Here is a 27,497-nt window from a genome sequence, read left to right on the forward strand (position 1 = left end):
TCAGATACAAAGGTTTTTATTTAAAAACAAAAGCTCCAGGTTCAATGTCCGGTAAACCAGACTCTGGGTGCAATGCTTCATGACAAACAAGTTAAAAAGGAATGAGCACAAAGTTGCCTGAACGCTACGTATAAAAGAAAAGAAAATAATTTGGGCGTTTGTTAATTGTGAAAACAGACTCATGTTTTACCGTCTGATGAGCCGATGCCAACGTAATCAAGCACGGTGCGAAGACGTCTGCAGCGATTTCATGGCAACTTGATGCAATCAATACTTACGCTGAACAGCCAAGACTTGTGGAAGAGTTATTTGGGGTCTAACCCAACGCTGAGTTACAGGCCGAGGTTCGACCCCCCAGTGGGGTCCCGGCCCAGTGTCTGTGTGCGGGGCGGACTACTTCTTGGCGAAGGAGATCTTCATGGCGTTGGTCTGCGTGATCTTGAAGCCCTGCAGGGCGTCTCTGGCGGCCCCCGCCTGCACGTCGTTATCAAACTCCACGAAGGCGATGTCGTGGCGCCCGGGGACCAACCGCACCTCCTTGAAGCCCGGGAACCTGGGGGAGGGAGGGGGCAGAGGGGTTAGCGACCGCCAGGGGGGACCGAGTACTGATCGGCCGATGTATCGATTCCCCGGCCGATATTATCGTCCGATATTTGCGTTTTTTTTTACGCGTATCGGCATCTGAGGATTTTTTTCCCCCTCCCGCCACGATTTACAGACAGTTCAATAAATGATCCTTCTTTAAATTGAGACAGGTAACATTTGTTATCATTGTGTGATTTTTATGACGTCAATTGAGGGAGCAAAAGCAGTATCGGCTCCAAATATCGGCCCAAGAAAAATCGGGATCGAAGATCCCTAAAACATCCATATTGGTCGATCCATAGAGCATGGGGGGGTACTGACTGGTTGAAGAGCATGGACAGCATGAGCTCGTTGGTCTCCTCCGGCAGGTTGGTGAGGAACAGGATGTGGTTGGGAGGGTTCTCCGCGATCTGGAACCAAGAGGAGCATTAAGTTACATACTGCCGCACACACACAACCACACACTTGTATGGGACCCTCTCTAATTGGAACACGTGCATCATGCTCATGCACTATAATGTAGCGTGACATTACCTGCTGCGGCATCTGACCAGGCATCTGTCCGGGCATCATCTGGCCCGGGGGCATGGACCCAGGGGGCATCTGGCCAGGGGCCATCCCAGGCGGAGGCATCATCCCTGGGGGAGGCATGTAGGGTGGCTGGCCGGGCATGGCCATCATGCGTGGTGCCTGGCTCATGGGAGGCATCCCCTACAGGAGGGGGCACAGCGCGGTGTAAGAGACTCACCATGAAGAACGTTCACCGTCTGGCCTCCAGTCGGACACAGGAGCCACGTATAAGGGGAGGGACGCCCGTATGCTGAACGAGAAGTCCCACACTGCGCCGTCACCTACTCTGACGTTCTGCACGTGTGAAACCACGACCATACTCTACAGATTGTTCCTCCACTGCCATTGGTCAAAGCACTTCAACAGTTTTACCAGTAAGCGTAAGAATCCGCTTTCTTATGCCTCAAAACCTCTCCTGATCATAGATGATCTTTGAACTAGTTTCTCCTGGGCCCCGTTTTTTTTTTTTTTTAAAGGTATCCAGAAGGATCTCGGATCAGTTCAAATCTTGGAAATGGGTTTTTCAAAGCAAAAGAGGGATTCCGACCTAAGAACAGATCGTGTAATCCGATTTTACATTTGATCCGGATCAAACTTGCCCTTTGGGTTTTTCAAAACTTTGAACTTGGTTTGGGATCTATTTGATCCAAACAGGATAATCCTGATCACATCGGAAGGGTGGACAAAGTCCTGAAATTCGGTATTTGGATCACAGTGGTCCAATCCAACGATCCTTTAAAAACTGGCATAAAAGTAAAACCGATCAGGTGATCCTGGAGAACAAAACATGGGACACCAAAGCAATTTGATCCAAATATTATTTTTTTGAAAAACTGGACCAGCGGGTCTACTCACCGGCATGGCACCGGCTCCCCCGGGGCCCAGGGCCACGGCGGCCCCCGGCACGCCCTTCTTGCCCCCGGGGCCCTCTGCCCCCTTGACCTTTCTCTTCTCCTTCTTGCGGTCGCGCTCCACGAAGGTCCCCTTCATCTTGGCGATGATGTCAGAGTCGAGTTTGGCGTACTGGATTCGCTGTAGGGGGCATCGATAATAACAGTGATCAGCCACAGATATCGCCACCCCTTCCCCCTCCCCCTTGTTTTGAAGGGGTAAGGGGAAAGGGTAGAAATGGGATTGGGCCTTAGACACAGGTTGTAAAGGCGCACTGGTAAATGCTCTAAATGGTAAATCGACTGAATTTATATAGTGCTTTTCTAACCAGTGGCCGCTCAAAGCACTTTACAGTATTGCCTCACATTCACCCGTTCATGCACACATTCACACACCGACGACGGAGTCAACCATGCATAGCGCAGTCAGGGTGAGTAGTGTCTTGCTAAGGGACACCTTGACACTCTGCGAGGAGCCAGGGATCGAACTAGCAACCTTCTGGTTACCAGCCTACCCGCTGTACCTCCTGAGCCACATTCCACATGCTAGTATTGGACGCACCATGGGTTTGTCGTAGAAGGGGAATCCCTGCATCGACCGCAGCGCGTTGGAGGCGCTGTTGACCTCCTTGAAGATCACAAAGGCCTGCCCCTTCATCTTCAGGTTTATTGCCACCAGAATGTCCAGGATCTGCCCGAACTGCGAGAAGATGGCGTACAGGGACTTCTTCAACTCTGTAAGAAAGAGAACATCCTTAGCTTTAACCTTTAGTGAAAAAGTTCAGTCTACCGCCACCCTGATGGTCGAGACTGGACCGTACCATCTTTCTTGATCTTCTCGTTCAGGTTGTTGATGTAGATAGTATGGTTGAGTCGCACGTCCGGGGCCGCCATCCTGTCCTCCTAAATAAGATGTTTCAAACAGACAAGATACACCTCAGAACCGGTTCATCACAGAGCGGTTTGGTGGAGCTGGGTCAGCGTGTTAGCATCTGAGCTACCACCAGGCTATTAGTTAGCCTCGCTTCTCCTTCTATTTGCTACCTATTGTTAATGGTATTCTGTTAAAACACGTCGAACATGTGCGGAGGAATCCTAAGAAAACTTATTTGACAACTTAGCTTCAAATTAAAATAGAATACTTACGTTTTTGAAACTAACCGCGTCAACGAAAACCCACAGAGGCTACGATGAATGAAACGACACACTTCACCTCAAATCTCACTCTGAACTCTCGCGTAAATACATATACAACGAGACTTTGATTGGTACGTTCCAAGTCCCGTTTCGAGTTCCCATTGGTCGAGCAGGATGCTGCTAAATATGGTTATAACTACAGCGCCGGTTTGTTTCGTACAGTAAAGAAGAGTGAACTAATGTACTTATTTTGTATAATGACGTTGACAGGGAGTTAGGTCGCCATTGGGACATGATGTGACAGACTGACTGGAATAAAGCTGAATATCCATGCGGATTTAACACTTATAAACTCCTGGTTGGTAAGTTTTAGCCATTTAAGCTAATCACACACCCTCCATGGCTAAACAAGTCAATGCAGTTATTGGCTCAGGCTCATCTGAATAGTACAGCAACATGTACACTTTAGTCACTTCAGAGGAGCCCCAGGAATCACTAAACACTTCGATGGAAGTGCCCATGCCACCACCTCCACCTCCACCACCACCACCCCCACCCCCAGCTCCCAAAGAACCACAGCCCACCCAGAAGAAGCTGTACCAGGCCATAGCAGAAGGCAGACGGCCAGTGGAGGGCGACCACGCCGAAGCCCGCCTGCTTCTCACCCAGAGGGAGAGCAGGTCAGAAGGGGGTGGATCTCCAACAAATTAACGGTTCACGGTCCAACGTATAGAGATGCTAACATCGTTGTGCTTCCCTGGTCCAGTTTTAGGAAAGATCTCCAGTGGATCTTATTCAACAAGTACGTGCCGTCGCTCATCCAGGATGGCCCACAGTAAGTGAAAGATGTCCCGGTGATGAGCTGTTGACCACAGCGGTCTCTCGCTGTGTCGGTGGTTCTCCGCGGTGCGGTTCTAACCTTCGCCCCTGGCGCTCAGGTGCGGTCTGGTGGCCTTGTGGATGGCAGCCGACCTGCGTCAGCCCGCGCGCCCGGTCGCTATGGAGATCATCGTCGAGACGGCGCTGAAAAGGGGGTACACCGCCCAGGGGGAAATGTTCTCAGGTAAGTGTCCGGTCCCGCCCCCCAATGTATATGAAGCTGGCGATTACATTCACATTCAGGACATTCAGCAGACGCTTTTATACAAAGCGACTTACAATAAGTACATTTGTCAGAAGAAAGAGAAACAACAAGATATCTCTGTCGGTACAGCAAGGATGTTCGTAGAACCAAGTGGGTTAACCCGTTCCCTGTATTCAACAGAGATAACTAGGATAAGACGCTAAACAATGCTTAGTGCCAGGACCTACAACATACAATAAGTGCGTACATTTTGTCCCAGGACGTACAACATACAATAAGTGCGTACATTAAGTGCCAGCTGAATGTATGTGAAGGTGCTGATGTCACGGGGGCTGAACCTTGACCTCTTGACCTCATCCCCAGCCCGGGACATGGCCCTGCTGGCGGGGGAGGTGTGTGGCTGTCGGGCCGACCTCCTGACCGGAGGGATGGGCGGGGCCAACGCCGCGGCCATCGTGGCTCACCTGCGCGCTGGGAAGCCGGTCCTCATCCCGTATCCTTCGTACACAAACACAACAACAAACACAACATTCACACCAACAAACACAACATTCACACCAACAAACACAACAACAAACACAACAACAAACACAACAACAAACACAACAACAAACACAACAACAAACACACCAACAAACACAACAACAAACACAACATTCACACCAACAAACACAACAACAAACACAACAACAAACACACCAACAAACACAACAACATTCACAACAACAAACACAACAACATTCACAACAACAAACACAACAACATTCACAACAACGAGTGAGCGTTCCTGAAGGAATGAACGTGTGGACGGATGGTGTAGATGGTGTAGAGAGGCTAGGGCGAACAAATCCAAAAAGGATCCCGGTTCGATCCCACCATGCCCGCACACTACCCGTATTAGCTTCTCCCTGTTCGCTCCGTAACGACCAGAATCTGATTTCCCTGTTGGACATCATGGATTTGACTGAGGTGTTCAGGATGTGTTAAAAAGAGGGGGGTTGCGCACATCCAAAGGTAATCCGCAGGGGCTAGACAACAGTACGGAATATAAGAGAAAGGAGGGTCTGCTGCACTGATTAAAGGCTCCAGAAGCGGATCCATCAACAGGCAACGTTTCGATCGCTGGGGATCTTCACCAGGCATTGAGAACACTGGGTGAGACGGCTGTGTTCAGGGGGGGACCCGGTGGTAGCCATGTTGTTTCCCTCTGATGTATGTCAGCTGGGTCGGTGGAAGGGGACTCCTTGACCGTGTGCACTACAGATACGATGAGGACTTCAACCACGAGCCGTGCCAACGCGGTGGGCACAGAGCGCACTGGGCAGTGGCCTCCGGTAGGTGAACACAGAGCGCACTGGGCAGTGGCCTCCGGTAGGTGAACACAGAGGGGACAGGCGGTCGCACAGCGGGGCTGACCCTCGTGTTGTCCTGGAGGCGCTAAGCCGTTTAGACCGAGAGCCCAATCCAAGCAGACCTTATTCCAGAAAGGTGCACATTGCATCTTATATCTTACAAAGTTTAGGTACACATTTGTGACTAAATATAAAATATAAGGCCCGTGAAGCCCTTTGAGACCGCACCTGTGATTAAGAGCCATACAAGTACAATTGAATTGTAATTGACTGATAATGGTTGCCGGTAGTTACAGTATGTTTAGTTATTGGTTTAAAATGCGAGGGCTGCCATCACTGTAGCCAACACCAGCCCCCTCCTCCAGGCGTCCTCCTGGGGGTCCACAGCGTGTGCAGAGACCACGCCCAGCCGGACCCCTCCCTGCCCTGGCTCCACCTGGCCGGCGGCCCCGGGGCCCCCCACCCCCCCACGGAGGCCCCCCCCAGAGAGGTCTACATCCTGGCCAAGCAGGGCAAGAGCCTGCGCTACCAGCTGTGGCGTCTGGAGACGGTGGCGGAGAGCAACGGCCAGCTGAGGGAGATGGACCCCAAGAGGAGCGGGGACGGGGCGCGCTACGTGGTCCCCGAGGGCGGGGTGGGGGACGGGCTGGCAGGCCAGGTGGTGCTGCTCCACCCAGGGACCCTGGCGCCGTGAGCAGGTGCCCCCCCCGCCCGGGGGACGCGTGCGGACCGGACGGCCGGTGGGCCGATGCGGCCGGGTGGGATTCTGGCGGGACGCGTGCAGCGTAGCGCGGTGGAACCACTGAGGTCACGGGTCCAGAGGCTTATGGGCCCAGACCAGTGACCTCACTGGGGTTACTGGTGCTGGGGCTCGTGGGCCCAGACCAGTGACCTCACTGGGGTTACTGGTGCAGGGGCTCGTGGGCCCAGACCAGTGACCTCACTGGGGTTACTGGTGCAGGGGCTCGTGGGCCCAGACCAGTGACCTCACTGGGGTTACTGGTGCAGGGGCTCGTGGGCGCAGACCCAACAGGGTCTCCCCGTTCCTGGGCTCTGATGTTAAATGACGACGGTTCCAATCTCTGCCAATTTGTTTGCTCTGAAAAAGGGTCAAGAGATGTTATTTTCTTTAACTCTTGCAGGGGTATGAATGCAATACTGTGATTACATTGGGAGAATAAATGGTTGATAACAAAACGATTCATTTATTTTTGTATAAAGGTTTTGGCTGAATGATTGAACTATCACGGAATATATGGTAGATTCACAATAAATGGGGAGGAGACACATCTTTTAAGTTCCAGTTTATTTCAGTCTATACAAAGCAGAGACCTAATCAATTCACAATTATGTATATTTTGTCCCCTTAGAAGTCACTGCCTTAAAAAAATACAGCGCGTAGGTAATGGATACACAAAGTTAAGACCTCAACCCCTGAAGCCCCGCCCACTTTTCCCCACACTCACTGTCTGAAAACCCGGTCGTCTGTTAGTCGTAAATCACAAAAATAAACCGCAAGTGGAGAGGAAAGATAATACTTTGTAAACATTCAACGTTTCCCGGTCTTCAGTGTGTGCTTGGTGGGGAGTTCCCAGAGAAATAGGATTCCTCCCAGTATGCCAGTACTCCCATTGTGTTGTCTGGAGCCCTTTGTGTCGGGTACCGCCTTGCACATATCTTTACAAAGCAGAAGAACACCTGGACACAGTGCCTCAAGACACGTCCAGGGTCAGTCTTTAGGAAGACTCGGAGAGAATGTTCCCACACACATTCCGATCAAGGAATATCACGCCCCTTAAAGATTCCCAATAGAGCCATCGATGTCGTTATTTTACAAGATTATATCACGTTTGGGCCATCTCTTGTAAACCATCATCTTTTCACAGACTATACAAATTAAAAAACCTTTGCATATCGAGTCAGGTTTGTAGCTGTGTTGACTCCTTATATTTTACACCATCGCCAAGACACAAAATGTATTTTCCAGTTAGAATTGTAGGCGAAATGCCCCGTAAAGCCACTAAACATTTGAATCTGATTGTTCCAGTTTACCACTTCATTACAGCTCATCAGTTCTTAGCAAATCCAATATCAATTAAACCAAGTTGAAAATCTGCAAACCTATCTCCCGATCAGCTGATTAATGTATGTGTAATTACGTATTACAATACAGTAAAGGCAGCGCTTGCTTTGTTCAATGGCTTAGTAAAGATCCATAGTGCAATTTACTCAAGAATGCTAAAGCTGTACACCATACCACGAATTATGTAAAAAAAAAAACAGTCCAGATATCATCTTTGCATTAGCCATAAAACAACAGTTACAACACTTTTAGTATGGTTAGCTTTGGAAGTCAATACTTGTTTTGTACTTGGATTTTATTACCTGGAGATAAACGCATGGAAATATATTGGAATGGTCAAAATGATTAGGCACACATATTTCCAACCGGGTAAGACAATATAAAGGCAAATACTTAAATAATAGTGTATTTACAGAATATGCACTGGTTTACTTGACTGATTGTTTACCAGTGTTTTAGTGTCGCTTATACAAAAAGGTCTAAAAAAAAAAGACAGAAGTGGCCCATGTCAAAAACAAAGCTGATCTCCATGAAGGCCACGGTCAAAAAAACAACACGACTCGATGAAGTCCATTTTCCCTACATGTCATCCGCACAGTTGGCCACCAGAGGGCGCCGCGGCCGAGGAGTCTCGAGTCAAATGTTTGCAAAACAAAACGGCGTTCAGTTCAGAACGTCAATAGTGACTGGAAGCAGAAACAGCTCCTCCACTCCTTCTCCCCCATCTGGTGGACGTCTTACAATGCCACAAGACGTCACACCCCTTCCTCCGGTAACAGACACATGTCTGGGCGTAGATGGTGGGCTTCGTGGGGGTCCCCCCCCCCCCCCCCCAGTGCTGACCGGAATGAGAAAAAACAGGTGCCCCCAACCACGTGAGCCTCGTGGTGTCTAAATCCCAAAACACGGATCTGATCCCAAATGGCCTGTCTCTCTATCTTCATCCCGGCCTCGTTCTTCACGCCCCCTCTCTGACCTCGTTTCCACGGGAACGAGAGAACCCCCCTCCCCAGCCTTTGGCGTGCGACCTCCTCCCGGTGACACCAGTAGCGCGGGGCCTCCCCCTGATAAGACCCCCACTCCCCTGGCCCCCCCCCCCCCCTCAGGGCGAGGGGGACATCACGCTGCTGAAGACGTCGATCAGGTTGTCCATGCCCCAGAGGTAGCCGTCCTCCCGGTTGCCCTCCGCCCAGGGGGTGCGGTGGTCCAGGGTCTGGGGGCTCGGCAGCGGCGCCGTCTTCCCGAAGTCGATCATCCAGACGCGCGCATTCCCCGTCGCGTCGTGGACGAACAGCAGCGAGCTGCCCACCACCTGGGGGAGACGAGGGGGAGGCGGGGGAGACGGGGGAGTCAGAAGGCTGTTGTTGGGATCGGATGAACAAGCCTCGGTTATATGTTGGGCTGGGCAAGTTAACGCGTTAATTAGCGCGTTAAACCCAATCTTATTTTACCGCGATTAACACAAATTCACGCATTTTGGTGTTTAGTTCCACTTACTTTACATTCAATTCCACTTACAATCGCAGTAAGTGACAGCCTGTTAACAATTCCCAAATCTGTGGTTTTCCTATTCAAATTCAACCCACACTGAGTGAGTCAATACAACTCTAGATCACTTGTTCTAGTTTTTGCTTATTAAGTACGTTTGGTATGAATGATAAAGTGTCCTCCCATTTGATAATCTCATTTAACTTCAATCGGAGTGGATTTAAAACGTAATTTTAAAAGTGTGATTAATCGCGATTAAAACTTTGAATCAGCCCTGATTGTATGTTGACACTTTACATTTACATTCAGCAGACGCTTTTATCCAAAGCGACGTACGAGAAGGACATTTGTCAGAAGAAGAGAAACAACAATATATCTCCGTCGGTACAGTAAGGAAGTTCATAGAACCAAGTGCCAAGCACTAACCATCACTAGGTTAACCCATTCCCCGTATACAACAAAGATAGCGAGGATAACACGCTAGAAGATGCTAGGTACTATTTTTAAATGCTTCAATCGAAATAACCAGTAGCTGATCGTACTCATCGTGGTGAGTGTGATTGACGGGTACAGCCTGTTTGTGGTTAACACGGTGCGGTAATCACAGGTGGATCCATAGCGATGAGGAGATAGGAACGCTATGAGAACCCATTTGGCTGAGAGGGGATGGGCACACTGGAGCCCATCCCTCTGTCGGTTTATGTGTTCTCATCTTTGAAACTATGCTCTGCAATTACATAATCAGCAACTTCTGTGTAAGGACACATTACACAACCACCGTGGGAGTGCAGGGTACTGTAAATAACAGACTTATTTTTAACCGTTTCATCTCCATGTTGTTCTTCGGCGGTGCTTTTGTCCCTAAAGGATCCTTTGAGGGAGTACACTTTATGCGTTGGAAGGTTTGATGGATGCATGGATCCATGTTTCAGGAGACCAGGGTAATGTGAAGTGTTGTAGGGAGGTGGTTCACCTCGTGCGTCCTGAAGAACTCGGACGTCTCCAGCACCGAGCGGAGCTCCTTCAGCCTCTGCAGGTAGAGCTCCTGGAAGCGGAGGATAAGATGGGCCACAGAGATGGTGAATGGACTGCATTTATTCAGCGCTTTTCTAACCAGTGGCCACTCGAAGTGCTTCACAATATTGTCTAACATTCTCCCATACCTCCTCAGCCACATGCCGGCCCAGAAACCAAGCTTTAACCGGATTAATTCCCTTAAAAGTTTACTTTAACTGGAAAAAAAATGCTTACGTTTCAGTTTCACCTCGGTGACTATCACACCCAAACGTACCACAGTGGCTCATCGGCTCTCGGCCGCCTCCCCCTTTCTTACATAAGCAAATTACAGATTGTAGAAATCAGGTTGCTCAACATCTCCCACATACCAGGATCTGAATGTTTCCGTCCACAAAGTCCTCCAGGGCCTGCTTCACCTTCTGCAGGTGTCTGGTGGTCTTAAAGCTGGTGTTACAGGTCCCATCCGCCTTCTGTTCAGAACACAAGCAGAGCAACACACACGTCAACACACCAGCCAGAACAACGCACACATCAACACACCAGCCAGGACAACACACACGTCAACACACCAGCCAGAGCAACGCACACATCAACACACCAGCCAGGACAACGCACACAACAACACACCAGCCAGGACAACACACACATCAACACACCAGCCAGAGCAACACACACGTCAACACACCAGCCAGGACAACACACACGTCAACACACCGGCCAGAGCAACGCACACATCAACACACCAGCCGGGACAACGCACACGTCAACACACCAGCCAGAACAACACGCACGTCGACACACCAGCCGGGACAACACACACGTCAACACACCAGCCAGAACAACACGCACGTCAACACACCAGCCGGGACAACACACACATGAACACACCAGCCAGGACAACACACACGTCAACACACCAGCCGGGACAACGCACACGTCAACACACCAGCCGGGACAACACACACATCAATACACCAGCCGGGACAACACACACGTCAACACACCAGCCAGGACAACACACATGTCAACACACCAGCCAGACCAACGCACACCTCAACAAACCAGCCGGGACAACGCACACGTCAACACACCAGCCAGACCAACGCACACGTCAACCCACCCCCCCTGAGCTCCGCCGCCAACCGTACAACACAAGTATTTGTAATTCATGAGCTGTCGTCTGATTCATTCCTTTTTGTACGAGGAAAGAATTTCGAACGCTCTTTGTTTATGCAGACGACTCAAGAGAACTGCCAAGTTCAGTTCGGTCAGCGCAGGCGCTTCCTGTGTCGAACCGCGGATAAATATTTACACTCTCCCATCGGGAAACCTCGGGAACTGTTTGTCCCATCTGGCGAACGCCAACGCGGAGACCTCCGCCGCCGGCCCCTGACCTTTATGCCTTCGATCCGGAAGCCCAGCGTGGTGGTGGAGCTGATGGTCTCCCTCCACTGCATGTAGCGGGGCTTGGTGACCCCCTGCTGGGCCCTCTCCTGCTCCGTGGGGGCCCCGGGGTCGATCTCCACCATCTTCTCGTACATGTCCTTCCTCAGGCGTGGCCTCTCCTGGGCCTTGCTCAGCTCCTCCTCCAGGTAGGTCCTGGGAGCGAGACGGCAGGGGGGGTTAACAGAGCGCGTCGACCCCGGTTCCCATGGTGGTGGGATGGCGGGGGGGGTCTATACGGTTACACAGAGCTATTTTGTTTCAACCCCATCCCCCTGCAATTGTCAATGATCCAATCAGGGAGATGTTTACCCAAAGGACAGAGTTTCCCGTGTTCTCATCAAGCAGATGTGACCGGTTTACCCCAGGGTCAAAGGTTAACGTCAGATAACGCTAGGGACAGCGTTAGGGCGGCTCGACTTGTACTCGACAGTACAAGGAATAGGAAACAAAGCTTGAACGATAAACGGTCAACAACGTATGGCCTATCCCAACGTATGCCCCCCCCACCCCCCCCCCCCGCGTACCTGCTGCCCATCTTGCAGTCCATGATGGAGGGCGAGTCGAAGTCGGCCAGCAGGTCGTCCATGAGGTTGTAGTCCTGCTGGTCGCGCTGCACCACGCCGTGGTACCCGGGCACGTGCGGCCGCAGCACGTCGCCCATCAGCTTCTGGAGGCACTGCTGCTCGCACGCACAGAAGCGCTTCAGCAGCCGCCCGTACTCCCCCTCCTGGAAGTTCCCTAGGAGACGAGGGAGCAGGAGTTCAAGATCGAGGAAACAAGGTTCTGGTTTGCAGGTGGCCGGTGACTGGACGGTGGCTAGTTTGATCCCCGGCGCCTCCTAGAGTGTCCAGGTGTCCCTGAGCAAGGCACCTCACCCTGACTGCTCCCGACGAGCTGGCTGTCGCCCTGCGTGGGCGACACCGTCGTCGGTGTGTGAATGCGTGTTTAAACTAGTGCTGTCAGTTAAACGCGTTATTAACGGCGTTAAGGCAAACCAATTTTAACTCTGTTATTTTTTTATATTGCGATTTAACGCAATTCTTTTTTTTTTTTTTTTTTATTTGGCTCAAAACAAAGAAGCAGTAGCCTGACTGCTATGTTCAAGGCAGTATGTTTGTATGTTCATCGTTTAATTGCACTATAGGCTTTTTTTTTTGCATTGTCCTGTTTTGATCAGTATATGCCAATGTTGTTATCAATAAAAAAACATTTGCACAAGGCAAGCCGATGCACTTCTCCATGTTGATAAGAGCATTAAAATGAGAAAAATTAATGGGACAAAGAAATCAAGGGATATTTAGCATAGAAAAAACATTTGCGATTAATCGCGAGCTAACTATGGCATTAATGTGATTAATCGCGATTAAATATTTTAATCGCTTGACAGCAGTATTTTAAACATTTGTAAGTCGCTTTGGATAAAAGAGTCTGCTAAACATTTACATTCACATTGAGGGCGTTCAGCAGACGCTGTCATCCAAAGCGACTTACAATAAGTACATTTGTCAGGAGAAGGTGAAACAATATATCGCTGTCGGCGCAGTAAGGATGTTCATGGAGCCAAGTGCAATCGTTAGATGTAAATGTACACGCGTTAACAGGAAGGCGGGTGCTAGGTGGAGCTTACCTGCGTGGCCGGCCAGCTGCACCCACGGGTAACGCTTCTTGAAGGACACAACGAAGGGGGACCAGTGTACCATGGTCTTGATCTTCTGCCAGGGCTTGTTCTGTGGAGCCCAGAATAAACCGTCAACTTATTAGACAGGTTTAGAAGTATGTTGGCAGATCTCCGGGAACCCTTGTTTACGCATGAGTGTGTTCAAACAAAGAGCGGAAACGAAGGGTCGCTCAGAAGCACACACCTCAGTGTAGACATTGGACAGACACCTCCCTCAGCCAGGCCAGATGCACTATGTCCGTGACCAAGCCCATTCATAAAACATTTACCCAGTCTGCCAATGTCATAAAACAGACCCCCCCCACCCCTCTGCTGTCTGAAACTGTGTGTGCGTGTGCGTGTGCGTGTGCGTGTGTGTGTCACACAGGCGTTTTCTGTATTGGGAAACACCCTCACATGGACGATTTGCAACAGGGCTTTCGAGGCCAGAGAATCCGAAGAAGGAGCACATAACACGGTTCTCAACACGGGGAACGCCCGGAGCCCGAACAGTGAAGGAGAGGGTCTGGGTTCAAGTCCCGGGCGATGAGGCCAAAGGCCGGTGAGAGGACAGAGAACAGAGAGATGTTATCGACGACACGACAGCGAGCCACATGAAGTCAATGTTATGGTATTCCGGCGCAGATGGCAATCTCTGCGTAACTGTCAACGATTAAACATTGACTAACGTAGTCCACTGACCCTCGCCGCTCCCTTTCCCCGTGTGTGCGTATCCCCGTGTGTGTGTGTGTGTGTCTGTGCGTGTGTCCCCGTGTGAGTGCTTGTCCTCGCTGTTCTCCTCGCATGCCTTCCCTCCGCGGCACAAACCGGATCTCAACAGGGGTTGGACACGTTTGACAAAAGCTTCAGACAGGGTTTGGAAGGTACAAATGTTAGCGTTTTAATAACTGCTTGTGAGCCACAACTGTGACATACAACCACTAAGTGTCTACTAGTATCAGTGTAGTGGTGTTAGTTGTGTCTGCCGCTAAGTATCTACTACTAGTGGCTACTAGTATCATTGTACTAGTGTGAGTAGTGTCTACCACTAAGCAGCCATTGCTGTCAGAGTAGTAGTGTAAGTAGTGTCTACCACTAAGCAGCCATTGCTGTCAGAGTAGAAGTGTGAGTAGTGTCTACCACTTAAGCAGCCATTGCTGTCAGAGTAGTAGTGTGAGTAGTGTCTACCACTAAGTGTCTAAGGCTGTCAGTGTACCAGGGTTAGTAGTGTCTGCCACCAAGTGTCTTTGGCCATTGGCTTTTAGGGGGAGTGACTTGTCTCCTTAGGGAAAATCAGAGGTATTATCCTTTGCTAAAAGATCTTCATGCTGAATGGTCTCCAACCCTACTTTAACATGTTTTTTGGGCCGACATTTCTCATTCCATCCATATGCAGTGCAACAACAGGGCAATCTTGCGCAATAAGAAAATTACAAACATTGCATATTTGTGCATGTCCTGCCCACTCCATATCGAGTGGGCAGGACATGCGACCACATCATCCGTCCTACGATAAGAGTTATAGAACCACTAATGTGTGCGTGAACCGGAAAGCACGTCACTAAGTTTGTTATGACGGCAACAGAATATCAGTGATCGAAAAATATCATATATATGAATGAATATATATATATGAGAGAGAGAGAGAGAGCGGGAGAGAGCGAGAGAGAGCGAGCGAGAGCCTGCATGGACTGATCCCTCAATCTGATAATCAGATTACCCTGAACCACTAAAAACACAGCATCTCAAAGAACAGGAAACTTTGGATGGCACTACGATAACCGGCAGCATCGGACGCCTAGATCCGCTTCAAGTTCTTGTAGAATATTAAATATGGCCTTTGTTTGCGTGAAAGTAAATTTGATCATTAATGATGACTCACACTTGGCACAAAATAATTGAACATTTATTTGGTTCACCTGTGAACCGGTTTGAGGTTGCATCAGAACGCCTTTCAGGACAAGAACATCCAACAGGTCACACCTGAGATTGGATCAGTCCGGAATGTTCCATTACGCTTCAGATGACAGAGGACTGATTACAAGACACTTGGCAAAGCCCGGCCTTTGCCGTAAAGCTTGTTGTCACAATAGATAATAAATGACACTTAACAATACAAGTGTGCTTGTACAACCTGCTTATTAAACAGTTGACGTGGGGTCAACGGCTTTATGGCCAACATCACATCCCGGCAGTCTGGTAGATTTAGCACGACAACCAAGCTATGACCTCGCCTGTTTACATTTACATTCAGGGCCTTTATCAGACGCTTCGCTTATCCAAAGAGACTCACAATAAGCACATTTTTCAGAAGAAAGAGAAACAATATATCGCTGTCGGTACAGTGAGGATCTTTGTGTAGAAGGTGAGCAGCTTCCCCGACTAGGTTTACACATGCATTGCATTGGGTTGAAGCGTTGATGTGTTGATGCGTTTCCACTCTGTGGTACCGCGGCAAGCTTTACGCAACCAGTCCTACTCTGGACCACCTCATATCAAAGGTAAATGGAATGCATTTTTCAGTTCGTTTTCTAAGCAGTGGCCATACAAAGCGCTTTACAATACTGCCCAACAGTCACCCATTCATGCACACACATTCACCCACCGACGGCGGTGTCAGCCACGCAGGGCGACAGCCACGCAGGGCGACAGCCAGCTCGTCAGGAGCAGTCAGGGTGAGGCGTCTCGCTCGGGGACACTTGACACTCAGATAGGAGGTGCCAAGGATCGACCTAGCAACCTTCCGGTGACAGCTAACCTCCAGCTAACCTGTTTTACTTCCTGAGCCACATGCCGCCACATAGTGTAGTATAGTATGCAGTTAAATGAAACGTCCTAACCCCCGATTGGTGCGTTGAGGATCCAGTGGACGTCTCGTTTCCTGCCCCCCCCCCCCCCCCTCTCTCCAGCAGCATTTAGTTTCCAGCCGTGGAATCCTGGGAATGCTGCTCGTTTTTCTTCATAGGAAGAAGAGCCACTTCACAGACCACTGAAGGGCTCACTTCTGAGAGAGGTGTCCCGGCGTCCGTTGTTTTACGGCCCCAAAAGGTTTGTCTTCGGTAACACCACCAACATACCAACCGATACTCCCCAACCCCTGATCACCCAACTGTACTCCAAAAGGACCTGGCGGATAGGAGCCACCATTCAACAGTTTTCCTCTCGTTCATTTTTTCTACATCTGCCTATTGAAACCGTAATAATGCATCACCTGTGAGGCGGAGCGTGGAAAGCACGGTCAACAGCGACGCGTTCTGCCTTCCTCACCAAGGTGACCTCTATGACAGCGGAAGGTGTCCACTAAGCGAACCCTCACCTCGTACCCTTGCCCTGACGTCTCCCACTCTCTATATTTACCAGTGCTTCCCCCCCGCCCCACCCTCCCGCCAGTGCCATCTCCCTGGATCCCGGGTCTCTTGGGTGCAGCTCACACTGGCCTGCTTTGTTTATCTCCATTTACCCCGGATTTGACCTGTCCTCCACGGCCGCCCTTTCTGCGTGTCCTGCAGCCTGCTCACCTCCTGCTCCACCTGATGCTGTAGCCCTGCCCCCCCCCCCCCCACCCCACCCGCCGCAATCCAGCCTATCCTGAGCTTCAGCCCTGTGCGGAGCCACAGGCGTGTGAGGGGGGGGGGGGGAACAACTTACAAATACTGTAGTAGGTCTCCCTACCGCCCCTCCTCGTAGGCTACTGGACAAGGTTCCCACGGCAACACCAGCGAGGTGTGCGTCTGCGTTTGTGCGCGCGTGTTCGGGTGCGAGGGCAACGTGAACCTTCTCACCCTGGAGGGAACCTGTCAGACGGGAGCCTGTCAGACGGCTACCATGTCTCTTCAGGAACGCTCCGGGGGTGCGGCGGCGGGTACATGTGTCGAGCAGAGGCCTGTTTTCACAAGTTGAATACAGAGAAACCACTTCCCTCCCTCCCCCCCCCCCCCCGTTCCACCGTATCTCCTGCCTCCTGCAGCCAGACCACACAGCCACCACCAGTGTTTACATGTGCATCGTAAGTGTGAGGACATCTTGTGCGCGTGTGCATGCTCACACTGTGTTCACACAAGCATGCGCAAGAGGCTGTGGGAGTTTGCATACTGAACGCCAATGAATACAAGTTTACAAATTGTGGGGGATAAGATGAATTCTCTTGCCTTGTGTCAAACTCTCCGTGTGGGCTCACGTGTCGTCAAAGAGTCACTGTGCGCTTTTGTGCGAGTGTGTTTGGGCTCTCCCTCATCTCGGCTTATCTTCATTTTCCCCCCCTTGTTTTCTGTTCCACTGTCTCAAGGTATTCCAGGGGAAAAGATTAGACTTAGAGAGAGTGTGAGTGAGTGAGGGAGGGAGTGAGTGTTTGTGACCCAGGCCAGGAGTAACTTCACAAGTAGGTGCAATGAGGGCCCACAAAATCCCCCTTGTTGTGTGAAGTGTGAAAAGTAGACACTGATCTACGATCCGTCAGGCAACGCTCGCACGCCACGAGCAAGAGCAAATACTGTCACCGAGAGAAAGAATGAAGAAAAAAAAAAAAGCACCATATATGGCAAAACGTGTTGCCTAGCAACGGCTCTGCCTTCAGCCCAATTTTCCATGACACACGTTCAACACAGAAGGCATGCTAGATGGCATCTGAGTGATTAGCCTGTACGTGCGTTCGAGTGCGTGTGTGTGTGTGAGTGTGTGTGTGTCTCTCTGCGTGTCTGCTCAGGTATCTGCTCGCATCACTAAGCACACAGCAGAGTGTAACAGGTTTGGCGGAACACTGGTCATGCAGACGCTGAACAAAGTCAGCACAACAGACACGCCCACCTCGCCCTCCCAGAGACCTCACTGTAGACAGACTTTAGAGGACAGCTCACCAGCACTGGGATCGTGAGTCAGCCGCCAGTTCAGCTCCCATCAACAACATCGCTCCCGGCCCGACCGTGACCAATCCTTCCTCATTCTTCAGATTTGTGCAATTTTTTTGAGGACGGAAATTATGCTTTACATAGTTTCCTATGACATCAACATGAAATAATAGCAAAGACGTGCGTTTCACCAAACGTTATGACACTCAGGAAGAGCTGACTGTATGTTCCCTTTACTGTTACAATGAGGACAGAGTTCAGAGGTCTCGCTTCCCTCAGCTTTGGCACACGTTACATAAGAAAAACACAAACACCAAGTATGAGTCTATTGTAGTCGCCAGTGCCGCCGTTTCCACGAGGAGACCGGGGGAGTCCGGCACGAAGGCCAGCATCTTCACGCACATCTAGAGGACCGTGGAGAGTCTGCGGATGCCCTGCCTGTTCACCGCCTGGTACGCAGATCCCCACAGAGCCCTGGCAGTCAGGAGGACATCTGTCAGCAGGGGTGCCTGCAGGAGGTCACCAGCCTCAACATGGACCGCTGCCCCCCACCCGGCACGCAGGCTGGTCACCTCGAGTCGTTACCGTCTGACCCTCGAGACAGGAGCAGGACTGACTGCACCACCAGACCTACAGACAGTCTCTGGACCTCCAGACAGACCTGCAGACAGTCTCTAGACCTCCAGACAGACCTACAGACAGTCTCTGGACCGCCTGACAGACCTGCAGACAGTCTCTGGACCGCCTGACAGACCTGCAGACAGTCTCTGGACCTCCAGACAGACCTACAGACAGTCTCTGGACCTCCAGACAGACCTGCAGACAGTCTCTAGACCTACAGACAGACCTGCAGACAGTCTCTAGACCTACAGACAGTAGGTCTGTAGGTCCAAATACATGTGTCACTTGTGTCACACAAATAATTCCTAATTTCAACATATTTACAGGTTTATTTTGCATGCGTCATTCTAATATTTGTATTGTTTTATCTTTATGACTAGTGCTCAAACTTTGGATCACCGTTTGTTCTGGTGTTAACCTACACATGATTAGTAAAGCTTAGCTGAAGCAGGATGGACCAAAACAAGCCTGACACTGTATTCTTAGTCCTGAGTTCTTGTTCAAAGAGATGTGATCACTCAGCTTTAACTATCTACATACTGACTGAGCAATGGAAACTAATGTAGACATTAAGATAACGATGATTATCATATCACTAGCGGCTCGCTTATATCACACAGAACTAAAGTTGAATCAGTTGAATATCTTGAAGGCCACCCATTCCATTATCCTTGCTGTTTTTATCCTTTCCCAACTCTGCATTCTTCAATAGATAGTTCCAGCGTAAGTGACCTCTGACCTTGAAAGCAACCTGCGTTGTCAAAAGACTATTTATAGTGAAGACATCCTGTTTTCAGGATAGGCACCAGTCATTCCTAGCGTGTCCGTTTGAATACTTAAAGCCCTCCGGTCCATGGAGAATAACACAGCTTCCTATGAGGCAGACCTGGAAAACAATCATCTTTTCTGTAGGACTTCACACGGGGCCACCCTTTAGTGAAACAAGTCAAACCACCGAGTCTGAAAGTGAATAATGCAAGACAATCGACATCTACCCGAGGCTTAATGCCCCATGCACTGATTGATCACAGAGAAGGGAGGTGAAGACCGTAGAAAGTAGAGTGGCAGGTAAACCAGTATAGGACACTCACACACGTCCCGTCGTCCGGGCTGCCCATCGAATTGCACAGGCCTGGAGAGAGACTGGACTCGATGTCACTGGCGGTGAAGTCATCTTCTGATTCCTCGAACGACGAGGCTGACGACAGGCAGACGGAAGAACTGTTGGACAGCTTCCGAGGGGAGCGGATGAGCGCCGGCGACCCCCCGCAGCCGCTGTCCGAGCAGGGCGACTCCTCGTCCGGCTGTAGCTCGTAGCCCGAACCGCCGAGCCCCAGCCCGGTGTAGGAGGGTGGGGAGCCCTGCGACCGGCTGGGACTGGGCTCCCTGGTGATGATCAGCTTAGGAATAGTACCGGGGAAACTTTGGCCTCCTCCCGAGGGACTCTGAAGGTAATCCGAGTCTTTCCGTGGAGCGGATTTAACCGCACACGGGGTGATTTGGTCGTTTGCGGGCATAGTCTGACAAGGAACGGAACAGAAGTTAGTTTTGGTCATGGTGTCGGGCGTGTGATCGCTCGTTCGGGCCGAAGGTTCGGCCGAAAACGAGCCGAGCCCAGCCGAGGTCCGCTCCCTGCCCGAGACGAGCACCGAGGCTCGGTTTAGATATGAGCCAGAGACTGCCCCGGCCTCGGAGGTATCAGGACCCTGGATGTGGTTTCCCAGTGGCTTACTTTCCATGGCCTTCGGAGGGGGGTTGGAGTCATGGTCCGTCCTATTGTTTCTGGGTTCCCCACACCGCTGGTCCCTGACTCGTAGATCAAGACCGAGAGAATCGGCTCCCCTCAACACGTCCTGGGCTACACGCACATTGTTCACACCGTCCTGGGTATCCTCCACACCCGAGGCCGTATGCTTCGTTCCGATCCCCGACACGCAACACTCATCCTCCGGTAACTTTTCCTTCTCGTGGTTTCGATGATTCTCCGAACCGCGTATGAAAGCTACTCGGTCCTCTTGGCTCCTAGAGCCGACCTGCTGGTTCTCTAAACGCGCGATGTTGTTCTCCGATTGAGAGTCGATGAGATCCTCCAGTCGCTCCGCACCAGGTTCAGACCTGCGGACTCGACACCGCGGGGCTGGCTCTGCTGCTTCACCCGGAGCGGCGGCGGGGTGGTGCGGGCAGGAGCGCGTTTGTCCCATACTGTTCGCCGTAGTAGTGGAGCGCGTTTGTCCCATCCTGCTCTACGTAGTAGTGGAGAGCGTTTGTCCCATGTTTCTGGCCGTAGTAGCGGAGCCAAGGACGCACCCTCCAAATCACTGAGGAAGGAACCAGTGCCACACACTGAGGAAGGAACCACACACTGAGGAAGGAACCACACACTATAGTCACTCTGTGACTAAAGTATGAAGAGCCTTAAATGACCGCACCCATTCCCTTCACTGATCAATAGTCACTGATCAATATTCCCATCAGTGCTGCTGCTGCTTCACCACCATCTACTGTTCCCTTTAATGCAGCAAATGTCCCACAAATACACGCCAAACGGTGAAATACTAGAATATTAATATAAAAATCATCTATCGGCTCATCACTTTAATTTGATATCCATACAATTGAGCCCTGAAGTAGACCAATAATGTTTAAATAAAACAACACGAAGCAGTATTATATTGCCCTCTTGTGTACTGAAACACACTTTTCAGTTGAAGACGTCTTGCCACAGGTGGCCTAGGAAACTGCGAGAAACATCACGGAAAGAGGAAATAATGACTACAGCACGGACTTGTTAGGTTTGTTGTGGCACTAAATAAACGACCACCATACCCAGTGCATGATGACTAATGTGTTCATCAGTAGCATGACAGGCGCATTAATACAAACGTTCCGGAGACTGGCAGGCATGATGGAATATACATGTTAATCTACAGTAAGACAGGTGCTTTAAACTTGCTGTCAGAGCGGAGGGCTGGAGACCGCAGACGCGACAGGAAGGACAACAATGGAAAGAGTCACTCACGTGCAGGTGCACTCAATCACACGTGCGATACGACCAATGAAGGGAATGGGTGGGACACTGGGACTAATTAATGCACCCAATGATGTAATGACTTCACAATCCACCCATCCCATGACGCTCCCTCATCAAGCACATTCCTACCCTGGAGTGAAGTTAAGTAACCATTAAAGTAGCTTGGGAACACTTTCTGCATGTAGTCGGTTCCACTGATTAAACATCACATCATATTCAGATGCATTGAATTGGAGGTTTACCTACCATACAGCGCGTGAGTCATCTGTGTCCTACCTCTGTCTGGATCCCATAGATCAGCAGCCGGAGCGGCTCGGGACGTCCCAATTGTGTGTGGTTGAGTGGGAGGAAGCACTTATGAACCATTATTACATCAGGCTGTATCTGGCTTCAATCTGATCAATAGAGCTAGGCACTAGAAAGCAAGTTCACACTCATCACCAAACAGTGAGGATACATCGTGGATTGGGCGTTTCTTGTGTTTTTACTTGCATAGACTTTGAAAGACTAGGCCTACTCGGCCAACATGCTATGACTCACTAGTTGATTCATCTAATTGTATTTAATTGATGCATTTAGTTGAAGCCATCGATAGGTATACATTAACTTATTATACATGAACAATAAGCCCTTAACGATGTGTTCTATGCAACACTTGATATAAAGGAAAACATGTTTTTTATTACTTCTCACATTTAGTTAACATTGGTTAACAGTTTGTTTATTGCTCGATATCTATCGGTCTAATTATTTAGCCTAAATTATTATTACATTTTAATATCATGTAGGGTGGAATGTTCGCTTTTCGCTTTCCGTAGACCCGGAAGCGTTGTAGGGTTTTGGTCCGGCGTGACTTTGAACGGTCTGACATCCAGAGCAGGGGGCTGCGATCGAGGAACGACCACCGAGCCTCACACCGTCATCATGAGGGTCCTCACAGCCGGACTCAGCCTGGGGAGGAGACACCTTCTGGCACCAGGAACCGTCACTCTCAAGAACGTAAGATCATCTCACAGAACGGTTATCCCTCATCATAACGCTCCGTGTGTTGTCACTTACATCATCATCATCATCATCATCAACACATAATCACAACGACACCTGATCTAACCGAGAACTGGGCTTCACTACAGGTCCTAATAATCTGAAGGGTCCTGATGAATAAACATTGAATTGAATTGAATAATCTAACCGTGAACTGGGCTTTACTACAGGTCCTAATAAACAGTTGTCGAAGCTGCTCCTCTGGCTTCGTTCCGAACGAGAGGATCCGAAACATCGGGATCTCTGCTCACATCGACTCGGGGAAGACCACTCTTACCGAGCGTGTCCTGTACTACACCGGCAGGATAGCGGAGATCCATGAGGTGAACGCCAGCGACTACTCCACTGTTTCATTCATTCATCATGATGCAAGGACCTCCGACAGAGCATGCCGGAATATTAAACTTCCTGACTGCAGTCATAAACATGATCGGTAAGCTGTTTCCGTCCTCCCCATGCGTTTAACGTGACCCATGGTGTGTCGTCTCCTGGGGGGGCTGTAGGTGAAGGGGAAGGATGGCGTCGGGGCCACCATGGACTCCATGGAGCTGGAGCGACAGAGAGGCATCACCATCCAGTCGGCCGCGACCTACACCATGTGGAAGGACCACAACATCAACATCATCGACACACCAGGTAGGGCTGGACGGGGAGCAGGGTGGTAGTGACACAGTACAACTCACAGCCAAAAGGCGCTGGGTTTGATCCCCAATGACTGAAACCTACCTTCAAGCAGTCTTGAGCAAGGTACCTGCTCGTTAATGCCACGTCTCTGAACGCCCCGTTGCTTTGGATACGTCGTAAACAAACCCAAAGTCAAACGGCGCAAACGCTCGCGTGTGTGTACCGGTGGGGCAGATCTGTGCTGGATTGATGAGCGACGTTTCCTTCAGTCCACTGGGTAGGCTGGTCGACCGATCTGTCCAGCTCACATCTAGGTGGACACGCCCACTAGTGATGTCATATGGGGCCATCTAGGTGGACACGCCCACTAGTGATGTCATATGGGGCCGATTTTTGAAACGGCTTGTAAAGCTAATCATCACACTCACACCTGGCGGTATAATATGTCCCCTTTAAGACATTTATTTTTCGCAAAACCTTTTGCTCCCCCTCTTAGATGTTTTAAACCCCTTTTCATTTAAATTTTTTAATTTTAAACAACTCCGCTTTTAACCTGTAGCCCTTTGAGTTCTTCGGATGAGAAGGGCACTATGTATTATTCTTATTATTCTTATTACTGACATGTCCCCCCGCGCCCCCCAGGCCACGTGGACTTCACCATTGAGGTGGAGCGCGCCCTGCGCGTGCTGGACGGGGCGGTGCTGGTGCTCTGTGCGGTGGGCGGGGTCCAGTGCCAGACGATGACGGTGAACCGGCAGATGAAGCGCTACAACGTGCCCTTCCTCACCTTCATCAACAAGCTGGACCGCATGGGGGCCAACCCCTACCGGGCCCTGCAGCAGATGAGGTAGAGGGGGGGGGGGGTCGGCCGGAGGGACACTGGAACATCTACTGTTGCAATCCCTCGTGAGACGGATGCGACCCATACTGTACAGCCCTACAGCCACACTGAGACTCTAGGGCCCAGCAACTCAAATATGTTAAAGCTCTTTTCAAGAGTTTATAAACGTTGGATTTAAAGTGAATTTAGTTGTGTTTCTCTTTTCACTGTATTGTGTTGGTAATCGGTAAATGGATTTGCATTTATGCAGCGCTTTTCTCACCAGTGGCCACTCAAAGAGCTTTACAATTATTGCCTCACATTCACCCATTCATACAAACATTCACACACCGACGGCGGAGTCAGCCACGCAGGGCGACAGCCAGCTGGTCGGGAGCAGTCAGGGTGAGACGTCTCGCTCAGGGACACCTCGACACGCTAGGAGGAGCCGGGGATCGAACCAGCAAGATAACCTGGTCCAGCTCCTGACTCGCATTCGTTGGTTAACGCATTGCTTTTCTTTCCGTCTGATGCTCAGAACCAAACTCCAGCACAACGCGGCCTTCCTGAACATCCCAATGGGCCTGGAGGGAAACATCAAGGGCATCATCGACCTGGTCGAGGAGCGCAGCATGTACTTTGAAGGACCCTTCGGGTACGGGATTCTATTCAATACAACGTCCTAACAATCGCTTCTTCGCAGTTTTTGGATACTCTCATGCTTTTCGTATATTTTTCCCGTTGTAAAGCGATGGTGTTCCTTTCTCCGGTTCAGTCAGGACATCCGATTGGACGAGATCCCGGCGGAGTACCGCGCCGAGGCCGCCGACCGCAGGCAGGAGCTGGTGGAGTGCGTGGCCAACGTGGACGACACCCTGGGGGAGATGTTCCTGGAGGAGAGGGTCCCCACCATCCTGGACCTGAAGGTGAGGGCCCCTCTCTGCCCCCCTGGGCCTGTTCACCGTCATCGAGCTGCTAGATGACGGTGAACAGGCTTCATGTCCCAGACCCAGGGGACCAGAGCTGGAGGGGATCCAGAACCAGCTAGATCCTATCCGGTTCTGGATCCCCTCCAGCTCTCGGCCTCTGTTCAGGCTCCACTCAGGAAGAGATGGATTGAGTTAGAGGTTACCTACCATGCAGCGCTTCTTCAGTCTGGATCCCATTACCCCAGCGGCCGGGGTTGGTCGGGACGTCCTGCTATCGGTCACTCTGCGTGCGTGGTGGAGAGACAGGAAGCACTTATGAACCATTATTGCATCAGGGTTCCTGCGGCTGCAGTCTGATCAATAGAGCTAGGCCCCGGGAAGAGAGTTCCCACTCCTTACCGAACAGTGACGGACAGCCTCACGGATTGGGACGGTTCTAGTGCTTCTACTTGATAACTCACCTGCTCAACATGCAGGGACCGTGACCGGGAGTCGATTGATTTAACCTCACGGTCCTTCCGCCTCCTGGGATCGAGATAATTGAGTTAGATAGCTATCGATTAGATAGCTATCGGGTACATTAACTTCCTATAATAAGTTCAGTATAGGTTAGGGCTGGGTGATTAATCGAATTTTGATCACGATTTTGATTTTAGCGTCAATCGATCACAAAATTAACAATCTATATATTTTTTTTTTTATAAATGTTTTATAGAAAGGGCAGAACAGCTGGATACATATCTTTTCATCATTTTAGATTGGAACATTAAATTTTTTAGCATTATGTGTATTTTTTTTTTAGGCGAAATTTCAAAGTTCTCAGTTACTAAAAAGAATTCGGAGAGACACGCTGAACAAATGCAACATGTTTGCAAACTCAAAAATAATCGTTTGAATAATCGGGATTTCAATGTTGACCAAAACAATCGTGACTATGATTCTTCCCATAGTCGAGCCCCCCTAGTACATGTCCATCGGACTGTATTCTGAGTTGTAGTCACCCTATGTGTGGTGGTGTCCCCCCCCGTCCCCCCCCCCAGGCTGCGGTCCGCCGGGCCACAGTGCAGCGGCTCTTCAGCCCCGTGTTGGTCGGCACGGCCCTGAAGAACAAGGGCGTCCAGCCACTACTGGACGCGGCGCTGGACTACCTGCCCAACCCCACCGAGGTCAACAACTACGCCCTCCTGAACGACGAGTGGGTGCCACCCGGGGGCTCTCTCTCTCTCTCTCTCTCTCTGTCTCTGTCTCTGTCTCTGTCTCTGTCTCTGTCTCTGTCTCTCTGTCTCTCTCTCTCTAAGTGGTCGGTGTGTTTGGAGGGAATCGTCGTGTTGTTCTGCCCTCATGTTGTTGGTGTGTTTTGATAACTTAGAGACTCCAATGAAAGCACCAAGTTTCTGATGGACCCGGCGAGAGACGGCTTAAAGTCCTTCGTTGGACTCGCCTTCAAGCTAGAGGTACACACACACACACACACACACACACACACACACACACACACACACACACACACACACACACACACACACACACCAAGCTGGGAACGACAAACCACCAACATGTAATCAATCAGTACTATTTCATCCTCTAAGAAAAATAAGACTTTGTACAAGCTGTAATTAAGAGAGGGGCTGTGGACTCGGCAGGCGTGGAGGAGAACAGAACAGATCGTTAACTTTCAAAGCGAAGGGGAGACGCTGGGCAGATGGGTCAGTGGAGTCGGCCGCGTGTCCGTCCAGGCGCGGGTGAATGAACTCCGGGGCGAGGGGACTGACCTCTGCTCCCCCCCCCCTCCCTCCCTCCCTCCCTCCAGGCCGGGCGCTTCGGTCAGCTGACGTACGTGCGCGTGTACCAGGGCTGTCTGAAGAAGTCAGAGTACATCTACAACACCCGCACCGGGAAGAAGGTCCGGGTGCAGAGACTGGTCCGTCTCCATGCCGACCAGCTGATGGTGAGGAGAGGATCCATCCACCAAACTGACCCGGTGTCAGAACCATGGGGTCACATGAGGGTTGATCACAGAATGTAAAAAATAAAATAAGATTCATGAAGGCCATGAACCAACCACTGAAATATAAACTATTTTTACTCAGCCCTCATTGATCCTCACATTCTCCTGAAGGGTGTTCCCGGGGTAACTTCCCGCTCTGTTTCAGGACGTGGAGGAGGTGTTTGCAGGGGACATCTGTGCTCTGTTTGGGATCGACTGTGCCAGCGGAGATACCTTCTCCACCAAGACGTCGTCCAACCTCTCCATGGTGGGTCATCTGGAGATCTA

At 50.6% G+C, this 27,497-nt stretch overlaps 4 protein-coding genes across 7 annotated transcripts in view; 2 read left to right on the forward strand and 2 right to left on the reverse strand.

Moving 5' to 3' along the window:
* On the reverse strand, nucleotides 1-3,296 carry snrpa (small nuclear ribonucleoprotein polypeptide A). Of its 2 annotated transcripts, none has more exons than XM_056612314.1 (7): nucleotides 3,192-3,296; nucleotides 2,867-2,948; nucleotides 2,608-2,780; nucleotides 2,011-2,187; nucleotides 1,120-1,296; nucleotides 907-995; nucleotides 1-553 (listed from the first exon to the last, which is right to left on the reverse strand). In XM_056612314.1, exons 2-7 carry the CDS (start codon nucleotides 2,937-2,939, stop codon nucleotides 394-396), a joined length of 849 nt encoding a protein of 282 aa, XP_056468289.1. In that variant the 5' UTR covers nucleotides 2,940-2,948; nucleotides 3,192-3,296; the 3' UTR covers nucleotides 1-393. The 2 variants fall into 2 exon arrangements, with proteins under 2 accessions (XP_056468289.1, XP_056468290.1); XM_056612315.1 differs by having other exon boundaries at nucleotides 2,867-2,945; nucleotides 3,192-3,294.
* On the forward strand, nucleotides 3,276-7,820 carry actmap (actin maturation protease). 2 transcript variants are annotated; one of them, XM_056612313.1, is made up of 7 exons: nucleotides 3,276-3,544; nucleotides 3,652-3,862; nucleotides 3,949-4,017; nucleotides 4,121-4,245; nucleotides 4,630-4,759; nucleotides 5,530-5,600; nucleotides 5,984-7,820. In XM_056612313.1, exons 2-7 carry the CDS (start codon nucleotides 3,690-3,692, stop codon nucleotides 6,310-6,312), a joined length of 897 nt encoding a protein of 298 aa, XP_056468288.1. In that variant the 5' UTR covers nucleotides 3,276-3,544; nucleotides 3,652-3,689; the 3' UTR covers nucleotides 6,313-7,820. The 2 variants fall into 2 exon arrangements, with proteins under 2 accessions (XP_056468288.1, XP_056468287.1); XM_056612312.1 differs by having other exon boundaries at nucleotides 3,284-3,862; nucleotides 5,984-7,819.
* On the reverse strand, nucleotides 6,652-21,767 carry itpkcb (inositol-trisphosphate 3-kinase Cb). Its single transcript, XM_056612305.1, has 7 exons — nucleotides 19,866-21,767; nucleotides 13,280-13,379; nucleotides 12,177-12,390; nucleotides 11,601-11,805; nucleotides 10,575-10,676; nucleotides 10,163-10,234; nucleotides 6,652-9,013 (listed from the first exon to the last, which is right to left on the reverse strand). The coding sequence occupies exons 1-7, from the start codon at nucleotides 21,009-21,011 to the stop codon at nucleotides 8,804-8,806; spliced, it is 2,049 nt and encodes a 682-aa protein (XP_056468280.1). The 5' UTR covers nucleotides 21,012-21,767; the 3' UTR covers nucleotides 6,652-8,803.
* gfm1 (G elongation factor, mitochondrial 1) overlaps nucleotides 21,491-27,497 on the forward strand; it is a 13,210-nt gene continuing 7,203 nt past the window's right edge. The window contains exons 1-11 of one of the 2 annotated variants that reach the window (XM_056612303.1): nucleotides 21,491-21,945; nucleotides 22,681-22,804; nucleotides 23,020-23,172; nucleotides 23,353-23,485; nucleotides 24,116-24,320; nucleotides 24,832-24,948; nucleotides 25,069-25,219; nucleotides 26,263-26,417; nucleotides 26,592-26,676; nucleotides 27,033-27,170; nucleotides 27,376-27,477. In XM_056612303.1, coding sequence (XP_056468278.1) covers nucleotides 21,776-21,945; nucleotides 22,681-22,804; nucleotides 23,020-23,172; nucleotides 23,353-23,485; nucleotides 24,116-24,320; nucleotides 24,832-24,948; nucleotides 25,069-25,219; nucleotides 26,263-26,417; nucleotides 26,592-26,676; nucleotides 27,033-27,170; nucleotides 27,376-27,477 — 1,533 coding nt within the window. In that variant the 5' untranslated portion in view covers nucleotides 21,491-21,775. Of the gene's footprint in view, nucleotides 21,946-22,145; nucleotides 22,805-23,019; nucleotides 23,173-23,352; nucleotides 23,486-24,115; nucleotides 24,321-24,831; nucleotides 24,949-25,068; nucleotides 25,220-26,262; nucleotides 26,418-26,591; nucleotides 26,677-27,032; nucleotides 27,171-27,375; nucleotides 27,478-27,497 lie in introns of those variants that run through there. The other variant, XM_056612304.1, reaches the window with a different exon arrangement.

Source organism: Gadus chalcogrammus, chromosome 16, assembly GCF_026213295.1.
Source record: "Gadus chalcogrammus isolate NIFS_2021 chromosome 16, NIFS_Gcha_1.0, whole genome shotgun sequence".
Taxonomy (NCBI): domain Eukaryota; kingdom Metazoa; phylum Chordata; class Actinopteri; order Gadiformes; family Gadidae; genus Gadus; species Gadus chalcogrammus.

Bases quoted from the DNA above. Each gene is read 5' to 3' on its own strand.
- itpkcb (XM_056612305.1), bottom strand. From the start codon at position 21,011: ATGGGACAAACGCGCTCCACTACTACGGCGAACAGTATGGGACAAACG. The intron at 12,391-13,279 runs GTAAGCTCCACC...CTCGTCTCCTAG, and splicing joins GCAGCTGGCCGGCCACGCAG to GGAACTTCCAGGAGGGGGAG. The intron at 11,806-12,176 runs GTACGCGGGGGG...TCTCGCTCCCAG, and splicing joins GACTGCAAGATGGGCAGCAG to GACCTACCTGGAGGAGGAGC.
- actmap (XM_056612312.1), top strand. From the start codon at position 3,639: ATGTACACTTTAGTCACTTCAGAGGAGCCCCAGGAATCACTAAACACT. The intron at 3,863-3,948 runs GTCAGAAGGGGG...TCCCTGGTCCAG, and splicing joins CTCACCCAGAGGGAGAGCAG to TTTTAGGAAAGATCTCCAGT. The intron at 4,018-4,120 runs GTAAGTGAAAGA...CCTGGCGCTCAG, and splicing joins CTCATCCAGGATGGCCCACA to GTGCGGTCTGGTGGCCTTGT.
- snrpa (XM_056612314.1), bottom strand. From the start codon at position 2,939: ATGGCGGCCCCGGACGTGCGACTCAACCATACTATCTACATCAACAAC. The intron at 2,188-2,607 runs GTGCGTCCAATA...TGCCCCCTACAG, and splicing joins CCTTCTACGACAAACCCATG to CGAATCCAGTACGCCAAACT. The intron at 1,297-2,010 runs GTGAGTAGACCC...CCCCTCCTGTAG, and splicing joins GGGGAGCCGGTGCCATGCCG to GGGATGCCTCCCATGAGCCA.